Source organism: Arachis hypogaea, chromosome 8 (genome assembly GCF_003086295.3).
Source record: "Arachis hypogaea cultivar Tifrunner chromosome 8, arahy.Tifrunner.gnm2.J5K5, whole genome shotgun sequence".
Taxonomy (NCBI): Eukaryota; Viridiplantae; Streptophyta; class Magnoliopsida; order Fabales; family Fabaceae; genus Arachis; species Arachis hypogaea.
Window position 1 is genome coordinate 43,555,177 of NC_092043.1, and position 18,728 is coordinate 43,573,904.

The 18,728-nt window shown below is 32.7% G+C and overlaps 1 protein-coding gene and 1 long non-coding RNA gene across 2 annotated transcripts; both read right to left on the reverse strand.

Annotated features, from left to right (window-relative positions):
* Nucleotides 1-4,720: 4,720 nt before the first annotated feature.
* Nucleotides 4,721-8,507, reverse strand: LOC112707624 (nudix hydrolase 16, mitochondrial). The gene is made up of 4 exons (XM_025759441.3): nt 7,949-8,507; nt 7,047-7,161; nt 5,737-5,820; nt 4,721-5,195 (listed from the first exon to the last, which is right to left on the reverse strand). The coding sequence occupies exons 1-4, from the start codon at nt 8,017-8,019 to the stop codon at nt 4,935-4,937; spliced, it is 531 nt and encodes a 176-aa protein (XP_025615226.1). The 5' UTR covers nt 8,020-8,507; the 3' UTR covers nt 4,721-4,934.
* Nucleotides 8,508-14,173: 5,666 nt separating this feature from the next.
* On the reverse strand, nt 14,174-18,451 carry LOC140174620 (uncharacterized). The gene is made up of 3 exons (XR_011864357.1): nt 18,158-18,451; nt 17,892-18,013; nt 14,174-14,430 (listed from the first exon to the last, which is right to left on the reverse strand). It is a non-coding gene; the product is annotated as an uncharacterized lncRNA (long non-coding RNA).
* Nucleotides 18,452-18,728: the final 277 nt, after the last annotated feature.

An 18,728-nucleotide genomic window follows, 5' to 3' on the forward strand; every position in this document is an offset into this window, starting at 1 on the left:
AAGGTGAGGGACCATGTTGGGTCCTAATATTATTAGTTATTAATTTTAGTGGTTTCGTGCAAGGGCTAATCACAGCTGTGCAGGAGGTCTTCCCTGATGTCCCCCACAGATTTTGTGTATGGAACTTGTGGAGAAAGTTCAATAAGCAATGGAAAGACAACGAACTCAGAGGATTACTGTGGGAGTGTGCAAGATCTACCACTCAAGAAGGATTCGTTGAGGGGATGATGAAAATTCAGAGAGCTAAAAAGGAAGTATGGGAGTATGATGAATCCATATCTGACGATATATTTTGGTTTGATTTGAGTGGATTTCATCATATAAACCCACATTTATTCATCCAAATAGCATACTTTTGTGTTCTCTCCCTAAATTTGAGCCTAATTGTGAAAATATGCTATTTTGTGCTTAATTTAATCACTTTTTACCCCCACTTTTATCCCATTCGATGCCTTGATAGTTTTGATGAGTGATTTCAGGTGTAATAGGTTGGAATGGCTTGATAAGAGAGGAAGAAAAGCATGGAATTAAGAGAAAACATAAAGAAATCAAATGAGAGAAGCATTTCAGCCTATGCCCACGCACACCTTCTGTGCCTACGCACAAGGGTCAAAATCAGCACATCTGCCCATGCACAGGGTTGTGACTACGCACAGAATGGAAATCAGCACCTGTGCCCACGCACAGGAGAAAAATCAGCATGTGTGCATACGCACAGGTACCAACGCGTGACCTCATTAATGCAAATCACTGGGGGAGATTTCTGGGCCTCCAAAGCCCAATTTTGGACATTCTGAAGCTGATTAAGTGCTATATCAAAGAGAGCCTCTTTCCATGTGAAAAGGGGGAGCAATTAGGCTAGTTTAGCATTATGTAGGTTGTTTTCTAGAGAGAGAAGCTCCCCCTTCTCTCTAGAACTGGAGTTTCTTTAGTTTAATTTCTTGTAATTCCTACTTTTAATTCTTGTTTTCATTTACTTTTCCTTGTCATTTATTGTTATTTCATCTTTATTCTTCTTCATTTCCTTTGTTATTTCCTTTATCTTGTCATTTTTATGTTATGAACACTCTTTGTTATTTTTAATTTCAATTAATGCAAATTTATGTTTTCATGTCATTATTGCTTTCTTTAGTTGTTATTATAATTTTCTTGAATTTGTTAGTTAGAATTTATTTTTAATGTAATTTAATATTATTTTATTTTCATGCACACCAAGTGTTTGATAAAATGCTTGGCTTAGTTTTTGTTTAGTTTTTCTTTACTCTTGGCTTGAAATTGATGACTTTGGTGACGCTTGAGTTATTGATGTCCATTCTTGTTTGATACATTAGAGTAGTTAGTTGATTTGGTCTCCATTGACTCTATGTAACCCTAAGTGTTGACATAGGACTTATGGATTAAAATCAACTATGCCTACTTGACTTATCCTCGATGTAGGGTTGACTAAGTAGGATTAACTCTTCACAATCATCATGTGTTTGTGGTCAATGTCTAGGATAGATAGCCTTAGCTCTCAATTACTTGTCAAGAGGTTTTTCTTGCATTTGAAGTTTCCTTTCCTTGCATTTAATTGCTTTGATGTTTAATTTCTTGCATGTTTAGTTTTCACACTCTTGGTTGGAAAATTGGGTGTTTGGGTGGAATTGAGTTGTGGATGTTTATTCCGCATTGTGTGAGGATTGTTAATTAGTTTGGTTTCCTTTGACTCTAAGTGACCCACTAGTGTTGACTTAGGACTTAGGAATTGAAATCAATTATGCCTTTTTGACTAATTCTCAAGTAGGATTAACTAATTGGGATTAATTCCACACAATGGCTATGTTTGTGGTCCACAACTAGGTTAGAAAACCTAGATTACCCACTTCTTGCCAAGAGCCCTTTTTACTATTTGATTTCTATTTGCATTGCTTTTACTTGCTTTGAAGTTTAATTCCTTGCATGCTTGTTTTATTTCTTACTATTTACATTCTTGCATCACTTGCTCTCTTGCATTCCTAATCCTCCATTTCCTTCCATAGCCAATAAATATACATTTCATTGCAACTTCTAGAAAAAACGACCTGAGGTTGAATTACTCTTGATCTCGGTAAATTTGAATTAGAAATTGTAAATATTTGATCGTGAGAATTCATTGTTGGTTTGGACTATGCTACCAACGAATTGATTCTTGATTCCAAAATATACAAGGATTCTCGCGTTATCAGATTACCTTTCCAAATGGTGAAGAGATGCATAGAGTCGGGCCTTCTTCCCTACCCAACCAAAATGTGACAACATATGTAATAATGCTTGCGAAGTATTCAATGCAAGAATCAAGGAAGCAAAGGCCAAACCAATTATCACACTACTCGAGGAGGTCAGAATGTATATCATGAGGACGATAGCCTGGAACAAAATGAAATTCAGGAACCATGTTGGCTTACTACCCCCTGTTCAACGTAGCTGCTTGGAAAAATCAGGAATGCTTTAAAGAATTGGGTGCCAATGTGGTCCGGAGATGCGAACTATGAACAATTCGAGGTCCATGGATGGCCAACTAACATGGTAGTGGACTTGGAAAAGAGAATATGCATCTGTGAATTTTGGCAATTGAGTGGTATTAATTTAATTGTCATTACTGTTCTTATAGTAAATGTCATTACTGTTACACCTTAGTTGTTGTTCCAATACTTATTCTGATATTGTAATTGTGTTTTCTTAATTTATTGTGGATTGCATGCTGGAACTGGAATTCGTTACTTAGTAACTTAGGTGCATTTTATTGAATTGAAACAGGGATGTCCTGTGTCCATGCTTGTGCTGCAATGGCTAGGGCAGTCAAGCAGCCTGAAAACTTCTGTCATAGATGGTTGACAATGGATGCATACAATGATACATATGCATTCCATATCAATCCTATTCCTGGCCAAAAACTATGGGAGAAGTCATTCTACAACAGACCACAAGCACCCAAGACAACTCAAATCAACATCATCCAAATGACAGAATAAGTTTTTATAGAAAGACTCTGCTTCCTGACTCAAAACCTCCGGATCAGTCTTCCACACCCTATCCTTGAGGAAAATGCCATGAATCTTATTATGCCTTATTCGGACAAGAGTTTGAACATAAAAGAATCTTGTATTCCTATCTTCGAACCTTACCCACTGTTCTCTAGATTTTTGGAACCATAGGAGCTCTTCTTGCACTAAAGTATTATTATAATCATCAATCAACTGGTGCACTTTTTGACGCAAATAAATGCTATCCACCACTTCCAAACGTTTCTACAAATAATTAATCTAGTGTTCTAATTCACATTTCCTAACAAAAATGTTACCAAACACCTTCGAATTAAATTCTAAGAAATTCTTCTACACTTCCAAAAACTTGCCATGAATCCCTCTATTACCAGACCATCATGACTGGTTTACAATATCCTTATATCTAGGATGAGTAGCCCAAGCAGCAACAAATCAAAAAGGTCGATTCCCTTTAGGATGAGAACGATCTTTACAACGCATCAGGATAGGACAATGATCAGACTGAAACATGCTTAAAATTTTTGCATATGCCTCTAAAAAGATAGATAACCAACCACTATTTATACAAATTCAGTCAAAATTTTTTTGCCAAGTCAACAATTCGATAGAGATTTGATACATATAATTATATATAATTGTTTTTGGTACAATATATTCTAATTTATTTGTGTATATTTTTACAATTTTACCCCTTCACAAAAACTTTCTGGTCCAGCACTGTTTGCAAAGTGTTTGTATACCAACTACTTATAACTTAAAGATAGAAAACTCGAATTTTGTAGCCTTGAATATGAGTAAACTCAAGAAAAATACTAATTTGGCACAATCTTGGTTAATTTGTAATTGGTTTCTCAAATTTCTTTATTGAAAAATCCCTTAAAAAATATTTGAATTATAACCCCTTATATACTATGTACTCCTTATGTACTCCTACTATATAAAAAAATACAAATAAAAAAAATAATCTAGGTAACAGTCGTTGTAAAATCATGAGTTTACTTTTTTAATTTGAAATTGGTTTCTCAAATTTCTTTATTGAATTTATTTTTATCTTTAAACTTTTTTATGTCCAAATTTATTCAGTTCTTTAATTTCATATTTTATCTTTTATTTGCTTCATTATAACTGGAAATATATTTTAGTCCGATGTCTGTTTTTCAACTTCATTTCTTGGGCGTATGCTCTAAAATGATTAAAAAATAAAAAGGACCACATCATACTATGCTTTCAACTTTATGTGTACTGTTGATGTTATAATATCATTGGTTTAAAAATAGCTAATCTTATAACAAAGACTTCTGCATGACTAACTAAAAGTTACATCTCAACCAGAAACTCAAACATGTATGCATTGGGGCCGAGGTCAAGTTCATGTGCAAAATTATAAACTCGGTAAACACACAAAAGCATACCTATATAATATTGGAAAAAGATTCTCTGATGTGACAATGCTAGTAAAGTAGTAAATGATACTTTTATCACCTTTAAATTTGTAATATTTATTATTTGTGAACCTTACTATCTTAATTTAAGGGTGAGTAATGTACTTTTTTTTTTTTCTAAAGTGACAATATAACTTTAACAGAATCGGATTCTATAATATTAGTTACCTGCGGTTTTTACTTAGCGAGTTTATATATGCAATTTAAATCATTTTTATACGGTACGGATCTTAAACTTTTAGAGTAGAGTTAGGATTTTTAACAACTGTGATTCTATGATGGAGAACATGAACATATAAAGAATTAGAACAACTTGAACGAGTGCCTCAGCTAAAATTCAATGTTAATGAATTACTCTGAATTGAAAAAAATCAGAGACCAATTCCCAAACTTAGAAACAATAACTATGTAATCCTGATGAGATATATCTTTCCTAAAGTAATGTTACCCCTCAGCAAATCGGTCTAGATCAGATAAATCCTGTTCCATTCACCAACTTATCCTCATGCCATTTACAGAAGCAATCTAGAGCATCCCTCATCCATGCATGCCGGAGGCTTCCGAGTGCCTCCGATACAGCCAGCCAACTCCGGTTTCTCGTACTTTGCTCAGGCCATAGCTCAAGTTCCTCCTTGACAAGCAATGCAAACATTGCTGCTTTACATAAACCCTCTGGACTGAACTCGTCTTGGTGGGTCTTACTCCTAAACTCATAGTACCCAAGAAAATCCTGAAACCCAGTAGCCAAATATTTCAACCAATGTTTTTCAGGTATTCACCCAAATGGCAAGATCAAAATACAAAGTAAAAGTATCAAGTTGTTTAATAGTTTAAATAAGCAACTTCAAAAGACTAAGGATTTTCAAGGGACATAATTACAAGAAACATAGAAAAACTATAAAGGTATCAAAGAATCAAGAGCATGTCAAAACAAATAGAAGCTACCGATATCTGCAAAATATATCAAAATAAATTAATACCACTAAATTATGTTCAAATCATAATTAAGTACAGGCATATTGAAACAGTTGTGTCATAATACTTCAAACTGTTTAAGGGCCAAATTCACCAGATTTTACTTTCAGAGCCATTCTCAACACAATCTAAATACTACTAGAAGATTACAGTATATTCTCACATGAGCATCTTAGACTCCCATTGTAGAACTATCAAAACATCAAGATATAAACTAAATAAAATTAAAATCATTCTATAGAAGAAACTAAACTCAAATAAATTCATATAGATTCATATGCGGAAAAGATTTTCACCATTATGTCTCCACGAACACCTGCTTCCTCAATAGCTTCTCTTGTTGCCGCCTCTTCAACAGTTTCGTCATTCTCCCAACCTCCCTTTAATGGACAAAGCAAGATCACACTAATTAGAAAATGACATATCTAGTCAGGACCAATTCAAAAAAAGAATTAATAGATGTCTCAATCATGATTACATAAACAAAGCAGAACTGACACGAAGAAATAATTTTAAATCAACCATAGACATCACAGTCAATTTTGTGAGGTAAAATAAGTGTCTCATCAGTAAAGGTAATTCAAAAGCTTTACACTGGCCTAGAACGATAACGAATTTCTGGCATAGCTTTAAAGGTGTGAAGCTATTCGATTTTGCATCCACAACGTTGGTATTGAAATAGCCACTGATTTACCATCTCGTTAAAAACAAAGAAAATTTGCTAAATTTAAAGCAAACTATAAATAAATGATGGGTAATAATTGGAATAGAAACTGGTCTTGTGAGTTCTACCATTCCAGAAGTCAATATGGACAATTAACAAATAGCATTTTGGAATTTAGTTTCACTATGGCACAGGGTACCATCATGCATATAAATATAAACATGCTCCAATTCAACTTATCAACTTTCATTAAATTATAATGTCCTACATCATAAGATCAAGGTAGATCCTTCACGCTCATTAGAGAGCTGTATTATACATAAAAAAGTACGGGCAAATATCGAGACGTAACATAATAGCTTGTTTCTTCTTTTTCCCCAAAAGCCACCAAGATTAGTACTCGAGGCACAAGAACAGCCAGTAAAAATATTGAAACACAACAAATACCTGAATAAAATTGGGAGACCAGCTGCATTGATCTTGCAGAACATTAATAGTTTCAGTATGAATATTTAATGACTTATTGCGGATTTGTTACTGCAGAAAGTAATTGTACCAACCATCTCAATGCCTAAAAAGTTGTTGCAGTAAGAATAGAAATAAATAGATGAAGCAAGAGCTGACACATCTACACTAAGGACGTCTAGGGCACTATGATTTGCTGGTTTTGACTAATAAGAAAATGGATTTTTCGTCCTTAAAAGAATAACTTAAAATCATGAAAACGAGTAAGATACTTGGATAGATACAAGAATAAGGCAATAAAATCCAGAAAATTGCAATCATTTATGATTTCTTATATTCAAATCATTATAAAGTAAGTTTAGAAAATTCTCAATAACATCCAAATGTCACTATGAAAGCCATAATAGTAAATGCCTGACAAAAACATATGAAAAACTGTAGATACAAAAAAGTAACAATTTTACTTAAACATTATACCTTTGGAAACAAAAGACCTGGTCCACTTGGTGAATTAATCAGAAGAACTTCAACATTGTTCCCAGAGTTAGAGTTCCCACAATCACCAGAACTTTTGTACCTAAAGGGAACGCATCTGCCACCCAAATTACATCTCTGGATCAGATCATTAAGAATATACTAACTATATATATAGAATAGAAAGTGAGAAGAAGTATCAAATGTCAAGCAATTCATATCTGAGATGGCTGACATAATAAAAGCTGCTTCAGTTTAGAGGCTAATAATTTAGTCTACAGACATCCCCATAGTAATAGAGTTTTACAAGTTTCAGATTCATTCTAATAGTTCGTATAGGTTTTCATCAACAATCTGATAATGATTTTATATTGAGCAACTGTTATTTTGATATAAACGAGATTTTGCACCCACAAGAAGTCATATATCATAAACCTCTCATGATGAGATTATGAATCAACTTAAAGTACATGCAACAGGATGTCAATGCACCAAAGAACACCTTTTATAGCTTCTCCATCAACAAATTGGAAGAACAACCACCAAGCCATAATTTCAACTTTTAGAGCTTGTTTGGAAACCATTTAAATGAGAAAAGAATTCTATTTCCTTTAAGAAAAGAATTCATTTCTATTTGAAACTCAATTCCATGATTTGGAATGACTAGTCATAATTTGAATAAAAAAAAAAATCTTCAACCATAACCACCACAATCACCAAAAGAAAAGGCACTATTTATATGCATACTCATAGTTCTGGTTGAAAATGACATTTCTTTTGTCACCCTCAGCAACAATCACCAAAAGAATAAATAAAATAAAATCCAAAACATAACAGTAGTAAAAGAAAAAAAAATACAGAAACAAAATAATGTAATTGAGGAATGATAGAGAAACATAATGTACCCAGCAACAAGGCGATAACCGTTCTCGTACCGCTGTTGATGCCGCCCCGTGCGGGCCACCAATTCAGACATAATCACAATCACAATCTCCAAACACACTTCAATCCCAATTCGGAGCAAAAAAAAAAAAAAGAAAACAAATTCTCAATCCGCAAAATGAAACGGGGCCATTGGAATCTCGAGAAAATCAACACGGAAACCAAAGGCGGTGATCAAAGGCACACGAATCGGAGAATGGTCACGGCCACACCGCATAGCACCGATCCCACCACCATTGCGGTTTTCTGTGCTCCGTAGTCGCTGCGTAGCATCACATCAGAATGCACACTTCGCTTTCTCAGGGTTTGCAAATTAGAGAGAGAAAGAGGGAACTGGAGAATGAACCAATAGAGAGAAAGCGAGAGAGAGCGAGAAGCGCATAGAACGGATCAGAGCGTCAAAGTCACGTGGATTATGGTCAAAATGTGGGGTCATCGGCCTTGCGTGATTTCACCCTATGTCAGGCATATCATAAATACACCTACTTGATAATTAACGATACAGTTATTAGAACCCAACCACTCATTAATTTAGTTATAATTAAATAATTATATAAATTTTTATTAATTTTTTATAATGATTAGACAAAAATATTATTTTTAAGAAAATTAAAAAAACAATTAGTTACATGAAGATTTTTTATATATAACATTTATATTTTAAATTAGGGTATTTAATAGTTTGGTTATTTATTTTGAATTTTGAATGACATCAAATACGAAGTGCAGGAACAGTTTTAGATAGAGGTGATAAAATGAGTTAAACTCGTTGGGTCGAGACTCGCTAAAAAGACGGGTCGGATTAGGATTTGGAACCGACCAAAATAAAGAAATCCGTCAAACCCGCATCACCAAATTGGCGGGTTTTGGCGGGACGGAGCAGGCTGATCTGTCGGGTCAAAAATTTTTAATTTTTTTTATTAAATAAAAGAGTTATTACTATTATAAAATTAATAATTATAAAATTTTCAAACACTTTTTTTGTTTTTATTGTTTTTATTCTTCTTTTAGTTATTAACTTTATTCATTTTATTTTACAATTTTGTATATTTATTCAAATTATGTGGCTCATTTTTAAAATAAAGATGGTTCTATTGACAAATATTATTTTGAACAATTTTATTGAAGTTAAAAATAAAAAAAAAGATTGTGAAAAAAATTATATTATAATTTGACTATTTTTATTTGTAATTAATTTTTTAATTATTATTTTTTAGTTAATTTTAATTAATTTTTTTTTAAGTCAAGCGGACTAGCCCGCCAATCCGCCATAACATGGGACGGGCTAGCATTTTGAACCCATCTTAGTTGGTGGGGCGGGCCGACCCGCCCCATTTATGGGGTGGGCTAAGACGGAACAAGTTGGGTCGGGCCGGCCCGCTTTGCCATCCCTAGTTACATATCCAATTCAAATTTTTCGAAAGTAATGTACAAAAGGTAACTGTCAGTTGACATTAGGTTAGTCTATAAATAGAGTTTTATGAACACATCGTAGGAAGTTTAGTTCTTTTAAAACACACTTAAAAACCCAAAAAGCTTTCAACCCCTTAATATTACAGAGTAAAATTGAAAGTCTTAAGTAATTTCTCTGAACTTAAACACTTGTAATTTACTTTCTTCGAGTTTTTATTAATAAAATTTCTTTACTTTTACATGTTCCTCTCTTGTATGCTTATGCTTTTTTTTTTCATTTTCTCTTTAATTTTTTATTTGCTTTAATTTCTGCAATTTACTTTTGCCTCTGGCACCTTGCATTTCTTTATTTATTTGTTATTTTCATTCATTTTAATTTTTATTGATGTTACAATTGTGACATTGAAATACTCACATTTTCTTTAAAATATTAACAAAATTTGAGTAAAAACAAATTGACACGCTCGGTGGAACTTTGTTAATAGATTGGTTTGTCAAAAGAAAAAATAAGGAGTTTTGAATTTGTATGTGGTTGCGTAGTGGTAAGATCGTGTGTCCAGAGACTAAGAAATCAGCGTCACTTGACATGTCAAATACATCTGCAGCATCTTCTTCTACTTCTAACGATGAGACTAGAGGAAATGAGTTCGAGAATTCTCTTGTGATTTCAAACGCAGAGTTTACCTTACTGTCAGTGAGGCATAATAGCGTTGGCCTTGGCCATGCCCATCCAGGATTAAATGCAACTCACATAAATACTGTGGGGTGGCTGCCTTATGGCTTGCCACCGGAGTATGTCCCCTCATGGTGACATAAGGATTGCTGGTGCTTTTCTACTCAACTTTTCAAAATCTTCTTTACCAAAATCCATATGGTATGTCAAATGTACCTATTTCTGGGATGTCAGGTTTACAAATATCACAATAAAATTTTTCACATGCTATTAATACAAGAAATAACAGTGCATTTAATTCACTACATCCACTATCACTAGGGTAGAAAATTTTAGACCTGTATTTTCTGACATGTCAATAGCAATGCCTATTAATCAACCTAGTCAAACTGTTGGATCTTTAATAAATATTAGGCAATAGATGAATGAAAGCCACCATGATCTGATAAACATGTTAACTCATTAAATGGTGACAGTTTTAAATCCTCTTTTAGAAAACACAAATTCTAGAATTAAACAATTAAATAGGCAAGTTAATAGGATTGCTACTGTAGTAAATTTGGAAAAAAATGACAACTATAGTTTAGGATTTGATAATGTCAACCAAAACGGTAGAGCAATTCCTAATTATGACGTTCATATGCCGAGATATGATCAAAATGATTATGATATATGTTAGAAAAACTTAGGCAAAACAACTTAAGGGCATTATAATCTAGCTAGGAACGTTGAACAAGTTTTAAACCGTTTGGGATTTAATGTTGGTTGTTTAAATAGGCCATATTTCGTGTCTGCTTTTCCTAAATGTGTCTAACAAGTAGAGCTTCCAAGAGGTTGAAAAATTTTAAAATCCCTAACAAATTTTCTGGAGAAAAAAATGAGTCTACAGTAAAGCATATTGCTCGATATATTGTTGAAATTTGCGAAGCAACTTCTAATAAATATCTCAAGATGAGATATTTTCCTTCTTCTTTAACAAAAAATGTATTTACATGGTTCTCCAACTTGAGACCAAATTCTATTCATTCTTGGACGCGGTTAGAAAGAAATTTTCATGATCAATTTTTTCGAGGTGAATTGAAAGTTAATCTTACGGATTTATTCTCTGTCAGACATGCAGAGAGAGAATCCATTGACACTTATTTGACACGGTTTAGAAACATGAGAAATAAGTATTTTACTCCGATCACAGAAATCGAAATTGTCAAAATAGCTACCAATGGACTAGACTTTGGAGTTAGACAAAAACATATTAATCAACATACTTTAGATCTTTTTCAGTTAGTTGAGAGAGTAAGATAAATAGGACAAATTAAGAAAGAAAAAGAAAATTTCAAAAAAACTACTAAAAAAGTTGCATATGTTGATTATTTTTCCAATAGTAGTGATTCAGAAGAGAGAGAGGCTTATATTGTTGAATTACGTGAAGGTCCTTCTTATGTGTGCAAATCTTTAAAACCTGCAAATCTTTAAAACCTGTTAAAGAAAAAGAAAATTTTTTTTCATATTCCAAAGTTGAAAATAAGGCCTACTCTTTTGATATTTCTAAAGTAGATAAAATATTTGAGGTTTTATTAAAAGATAAGAAGCTTATTTTACCAGAAGAAAAAAATATGCCTTCATCTGATGAAATAAAAAATAAAAAATTTTATAAGTTTCATCAAGTATTTTCATACACCCCTAATAATTGCGTCCTTTTCAGGGATTTGATACAAAAAGCCATTAAGGAGGGAATGTTGAAGTTTGAGGATAAAGCTACTATGAAGGTGGACACTGAACCATTTGCTGCTGATTCAAATTATGTTGAGTCATTCAATTTATTAGTCAACATGGTAAAAATTGATGTCACAATGGCTGGTGCTTGATGAGCAGATAATTTATACGCTTTTTGGTATTGTTTTTAGGTAGTTTTTAGTAGGATCTAGCTACTTTTTGGGATATTTTTATTAGTTTTTATGTAAAATTCATATTTCTAGATTTTACTATGAGTTTGTGTATTTTTCTGTGATTTCAGGTATTTTCTGGTTGAAATTGAGGGATCTGAGCAAAAATCTAATTCAGAGGCTGACAAAAGACTACTGATACTGTTGGATTCTGATCTCCCTGCATTCTAAGTGGATTTTCTGGAGCTACAGAACTCCAAATGGCACGCTCTTAATTGCATTGAAAAGTAGACATCCAGAGCTTTCCAGCAATATATAATAGTTCATACTTTGCTCGAGTTTTGATGACGCAAACTGGCGTTCAAACGCCAATTCTCTACCCTATTCTGAAGTCAAAATGCCAGAACTGGCATAAAAGCTGGAGTTAAAACGTCCAAACTAGCACCAAATCTGGCGTTTAACTCCAAGAGAAGCATCTACACGTGTAAAGCTCAATGCTCAGCCAAAGCACACACCAAGTGGGCCCAGAAGTGGATTTCTGCATCATTCACCTATTTCTGAAAACCCTAGTAGCTAGTTTCATTATAAATAGGACCTTGTATTTTCATCTTTTGATCATCTTTTGATCTCTTGATCACGTTTTGGGGAAGCTGGCCTCACGGCCATGCCTGAACCTTGTTCTTATGTATTTTCAACGGTGGAGTTTCTACACACCATAGATTAAGGTGTAGAGCTATGCTTTTCCTCGAGTATTAATGTAATTACTATTGTTCTTCTATTCAATTCAGCTTATTCTTATTCTAAGATATTCGCTGCACTTCAACATGATGAATGTGATGATCCGTGACACTCATCATCATTCTCACTTATAAACGCGTGCCTGACAACCACTTCCGTTCTACCTTAGATCGAGCGTGTATCTCTTAGCCTCCATTCCGAAAGATCAGAGTCTTCGTGGTATAAGCTAGAATTATTGGCAACCATTCCTAAGATCCGGAAAGTCTAAAACTGGTCTGTAGTATTCCGAGTAGGATCTGAGATGGATGACTGTGACGAGCTTCAAACTCGTGAGTGTTGGGCGTAGTGACAGACGCAAAAGAATCACTGGATTCTATTTCAACATGATCGAGAACCTACAGATGATTTGCCGTGCGGTGACAGCGCATTTGGACCATTTTCACTGAGGACGGGAGGTAGCCATTGACGCCGGTGAAACCCGAACATACAGCTTGCCATGGAAAGGAGTATGAAGGATTGGATGAAGACAGTAGGAAAGCAGAGATTCAAGAGGAATGAAGCAACTTCATACGCTTATATGAAATTCTCACCAATGAATTACATAAGTATCTCTATCTTTACTTTATGTTTTATTTATCTTTTAATTATGAAAACTCCATAACCCATTTGAATCCGCTTGACTGATATTTACAAGGTGACCATAACTTGCTTCAAGCCGACAATCTCTGTGGGATCGATCCTTACTCACGTAAGGTATTACTTGGACGACCCAGTGCACTTGCTGGTTAGTTGTGCAGAGTTGTGACAAAGTGTGATTCACGTTTGAGAGCACCAAGTCTATTGGCGCCATTGTTGATGATCACAATTCCGTGCACCAGTGCTCAAGATGAAAACAAAGACCTGAAAATTTTTTAGCAAGACAAGAAGCCAATTTATCCTCATCCTGGTAAGGATCTATTAGATTTTTTACTAAGAATTAAAGAATTTGACAGCACCATCGCTGTGTGTCCAAAGTGCAGTGCTGTTTTTGACAAAAAAGCTACAAAAGAATTTGAAAAGTACAAAGTTGAAGAGAAAAAAAGACCGAGTTGAAAAAGAAGATTGCTGAAAAAGAGAATAAAACTAATGAGCTAAAACAAAAGATAGCTTAGGAAAAACAAAAATTGGGCGGTCAGACTTCTTTGAACAAGTGTGTCAACAATGTTGGGATACAACCCATCAACCAGAAGATGAAAACTGTAGTCATAATTGATGGAAAACTTGATAGATTTTTCCAAAAGACAAGGATTCTTCCCACCCAAAATTTCAAACAATGAGTCCATAATGTAAAAAATATGCAGAATCAGCCTACTGCTTTCTCAAGCAAAAAAACAAATGGATGAGGCCTAGACCTTTTAAGCCCAGGTATTATGAGTCCTAGTTATGGAACATAAATCATGCACAAGATGGAGGTAGTGTATATATTTCAAAAAATATACCTATTCTTTTAAAGCCAATTTATTCTTGTTATAACCCTAACATGCAGTAAGTTCCTAGTTGTTCTCCTTGGCCGAATTGTCAAAATATTCCAAAGTATTCTCCTTTTACAATTTTTGAGCAAAAAGAAAATATACTTGAGTATGTTCCTTTAGAGCCATACAAGGGGCATGGTGCAGATTTTTCTCCTTTGCCAACTATGACTAAATCTACAAAAATAGAAAATATTTACTCTTGAATAGAAATGTTCACATATCTGTTCCTGAAAAATATTTAGAAAAACAGAATTAGTTTTGCAACTCAGTGACTAGACAATACATCTATAATCTTATGAGACCATATAAACATTATCAGAAAAATAATTTTAATTAGAAAATAATAATTTATATGAATAAGTAAATCAATAAGGGAGTTCTCATACAGAAATCAAATCAAAAGTCCACACTTAGGCGGCTCCACCTCTATGAGTAGCCCTTTCCTCTTGTGTGTCCTAACAGAATAACAGATCTAATGTGTGACCTACACGTTAGGTTAGCAATGCCCTACTAGCTGAGATCTGAGTCAGATGCATCTAAGTTAACGTCATAACCGCCGTTAACTACGATTTCTAATACGAGTCTCTTAAACCAATTCAAAACATATTATTGAAAATATAACAAACTAATTAATCTTTTAAATATATAAAATCTCAAATCAAATCAAACAATACTTTTTCGTTCATACTTTTTAAATCATAAAGGATGCCAACATATTTCACAATTTCAGAATAGTAAGTATCAATAATTTGTTTCAAAAATAAGTAGTCTCGGAAAAACATATAGTCTCATGTGTAAATTGAAAATCTAAATTTCAAAGGAATAAATATTTAGTTTTAATAAATCGATTATTAAAGTCAAATTAAAATCCTGTGCCAGTAACTTTATAAGTATAGTCATAAATTCAAAGTAATATATATCAAGATAGTTATAGATGTAAAGTCAAATAATTATAAACGTAAAGCCTACTCACAAATTAGTCCCATAGAACCGAAGAAACCAAACTTGAAGTGCCAAGTTGATAATTGAAATACGGTGGTTGTGGAGGGATTGACGACCGATTGTGGGGGTTGAACGAAATACCAAATAAAGGAGATAACGATGATGATGGAAGGAAACATCATCATCGACGTCGACTCTTTCCTTTTCCTCTTCTCTTTTAGTCGTCGGATGCTCTTATTATTCGTCTCTCTCTCTCCTCTTCTCGTGCCACTCTCTCTCCCCCCTCTGGCTTTCTTTTCTGCAATGGCAGTGGCGGTCCTCCCTCCGCCAGCACCTCCTCTCCTTCTTTCCTCTTCTCTTCTTCTTTTTTTTTTCTATTTCTCGATCCTTTTCTCTTTTTTTTTTTTATTCTCTCCTCTGATTGGAAGTATGTGTGTTGGTAATTTAGGAAATTAGTGTTAGAATTTGGTTTGGAAAAAAAAGGAATAAGAGTATTGTAAGGATTTTATAACTTTACAAATTTATAACTATTCTAAAACTAATATAATTATAAATATTAAAGACACTTTGAATATTTTAAACGTGCACTACAAAAAAGTTTTAAAATAACGACCGATTTCGCGACCAATCAAATTTTTCTAGGATTTAAAAAAAATTTGGTCACTAAATTTCAATTAGCGACCGATTTAGTGATCACCCATTATTGGTCACTAAATTAGTTGCTAAAATAAAAATTAGTGACCGATTTAGCTATTAATGACAAAGCCAATCTAGTCGGTCGCTAAAACTGGTTGCTATTTTTTTTAACTTAGCGACCGAATTAGCAACTAAAATAAAAAATTAGGATATGTTGGTGGTTAAATCGGTTGCTATTTTTAATTTAGCGACCGATTTTGCGACCAATATAAAAAAAAGCTTAATGGTGGTTGGTTGCTAAGAAGTTGGTCGCTAAATCCGTCGCTAAGAAGTTGATCACTAAATCGGTTTCTAAGTATTGTTGAGATACTTAGAGTTACATATAAAGTTGTTGAGAACATAACAGAAGTTCATTCATTACCACAAGAGATACTTTTCAATATCTTCTCCAGTATTTTTTGTTATCCTTTAAAAGGGAAAAACTTATAACACTGTTAATTAATTCATGTTTAGGAAATAATAGCCACTTCTAGACAGCTTTAACTAACTTGGTTAAGAAATTATTAAAAATAGGCAAGCATGAACATCAAGATGCGAGCAAATTCTTTTGCGGCATTTGGAGCTCTTAGCAGCTATGGAATTGGGACACTAAAGGATGCCTCTGTTGAGCAGGTATATTTCTAACAACTCAATTAGGTATCCTTTAGAATTGGTGCAATATTCAGTCTTTTTTTATAATAATTCAAAAAAATAAAACAAACACATCTAAAAAACGTAAATAAATTTAATGTCTTTAAAAATTAAATCCATATTTAAAATTCAAATTAAATCAAATTAAAATTTAAAATTTAAATCTTAATTTTCGTTTCAAAATTAATACATTTAATATAAAAATATATTATAATTTAAGTACACAACTAAAATTCAAATGAATCAAAATTTAAAATTCAACTTTGAAAATATATTATAACGATTATGGATGTGTTTTAAAAATATATTATAACAATTATGAATGTGTTTTAAAAATATTTTGTATATAATATCATACTATTAGATGTGTTATAATTGAAAAATAAAAACACAATTATTATGATTATACCAGCTACATCTTCTCTCGTAAACTCTAAATTTTTTATTTGCTTCTTTACTCACACTAATTAAATACAAAATAGTTTATGTGCGTTTTTATTTAAAAACTAGAAATTTACGATTTTGAAAATGTGTATATTTAAAAACTAGATTTTTACGATTTTAGATGTGTTTTAAAAATATTTTGTATATAATATCATACTATTAGATGTGTTGTAATTGAAAAATAAAAACACAATTATTATGACTATACCAGCTATATTTTCTCTCGTAATCTCTAGATTTTTTATTTGTTTCTTTACTCAAACTAATTAAGTACAAAATACTTTATTCGTAACAATTCTATTAATAAAATCAAATAAAATCAAACTTGTTCCAATTAAATAAGAATGGAATTTTTCTGTTTATTTTTAAAATTAATTAAAAATGATGAATATGATATTTCATAACATTAATTAAGCATAGATATAAAAAGTGGTGATACCTTTTACCAATGAAGATTAAAAGGTATTTCAGCTACCTTCACCGATGAAAATGAGAGAAGCTTCGGCTGGGAGCTTCCTGTTTTTGAAATTAACTAATGCAACTAATAACAAATCATGTTTGATTGCGAGGGTGCTTCACAGTGTGAAAGTTACGATAAAAAAGGAACAACAAATCAGGTTTGTTATGGGAGGTTGGGTAAAAAGAAGCAAAGTCCTAATAGTTAACTATGAAGTTGGAGAGAAGTTAGATTGCTTTATGTTTTTGTTATTTAAATTAAAAATATTTATAGGTATGTACCCTAAAAATAGGGATATGTTTTAATAAAAAAAATAATTAAATATTAATAAAGGCTGATTAAAGGCTTATTAGTGTTGTACATGTAGCATTTTCCTATTTCTAAATCTTGTTGTATTGTGTTTTATTCTTTTCTTTCCCTGACTCAGTTAAATCTAGTTCCACATGTTCAATAGAGAATTAGTATATCTATAGTTTTAGGAATGGGTATTGTAGGTGTGGAACAGCAAATGGCATTTACCTTTCATAATAAGATCTTGTTCTGTCTGATTTTTCTGGCTTTGATGTGATTTTCCATTCTGTTATGTTTCTTTATTTCCACGAAGTATTTGGTGACAATTAGGATATTGCACTCTCCATGATCTGTGATTAACTTAGCATAGTGATATTAACCCAAAAAAAAAAGGGAAAAGAAAAGAGAGAAAATAAAAAAGGAACTTATAGCATAGAGATAACTGCAGTTTGTTCACTTAAATTATAGGTAAAAAGTTTACCAAGTGGCCATACCATTGTCAAACAACAATCCTTTTCTTACACACATTGAAGCCCTAGCAATGCCAACACTTTTCTCCTTCATCTTGACAAATAAACCGTAGTTTACTTTCTACTTCTATTAGAAGGTTTGCTCAAATCTATGACAGTATTTGACTCCTTTTGGATTTTTGGCCTTCAAGACCTTTATGACAGTATTTGACTCCTTATAGTTTTGGACATTCTTTAATAAGTATAAGCGTCTCTTGAGCATCTCCAATGGGAGAAAAAATTGAAGCCCAGTTACTGTTCTGTCAGAAGGAAAGAAGGCTTATGCGTTGGAGTGGGAAGAAAAGAAATTTCCGCACGAATTTCAAGGAAGAGGAGTCCCTCTGAATATGGACTCCTATGAAACAATCAACATTTGCCATTTGGCACGTTAGTTAGAAAATAAATAATTATATATAATATTAATTAGCTAAATAGATATATTAAATAATTAAATAATAATTAATTCAATAATAATTGTAATAATTAATTATATTAAATAATAACTAATTAAATAATTAAATTATAATTAATTTATTAATAATTATAATTAATTAGA

Coding starts and splice junctions, on each gene's coding strand:
- LOC112707624 (XM_025759441.3), bottom strand. CDS start 8,019: ATGTCTGAATTGGTGGCCCGCACGGGGCGGCATCAACAGCGGTACGAG. Junction 5,821..7,046: donor CAGGTCTTTTGTTTCCAAAG/GTATAATGTTTA, acceptor TGTCCATTAAAG/GGAGGTTGGGAGAATGACGA. Junction 5,196..5,736: donor GTGTTCGTGGAGACATAATG/GTGAAAATCTTT, acceptor ACTGGGTTTCAG/GATTTTCTTGGGTACTATGA.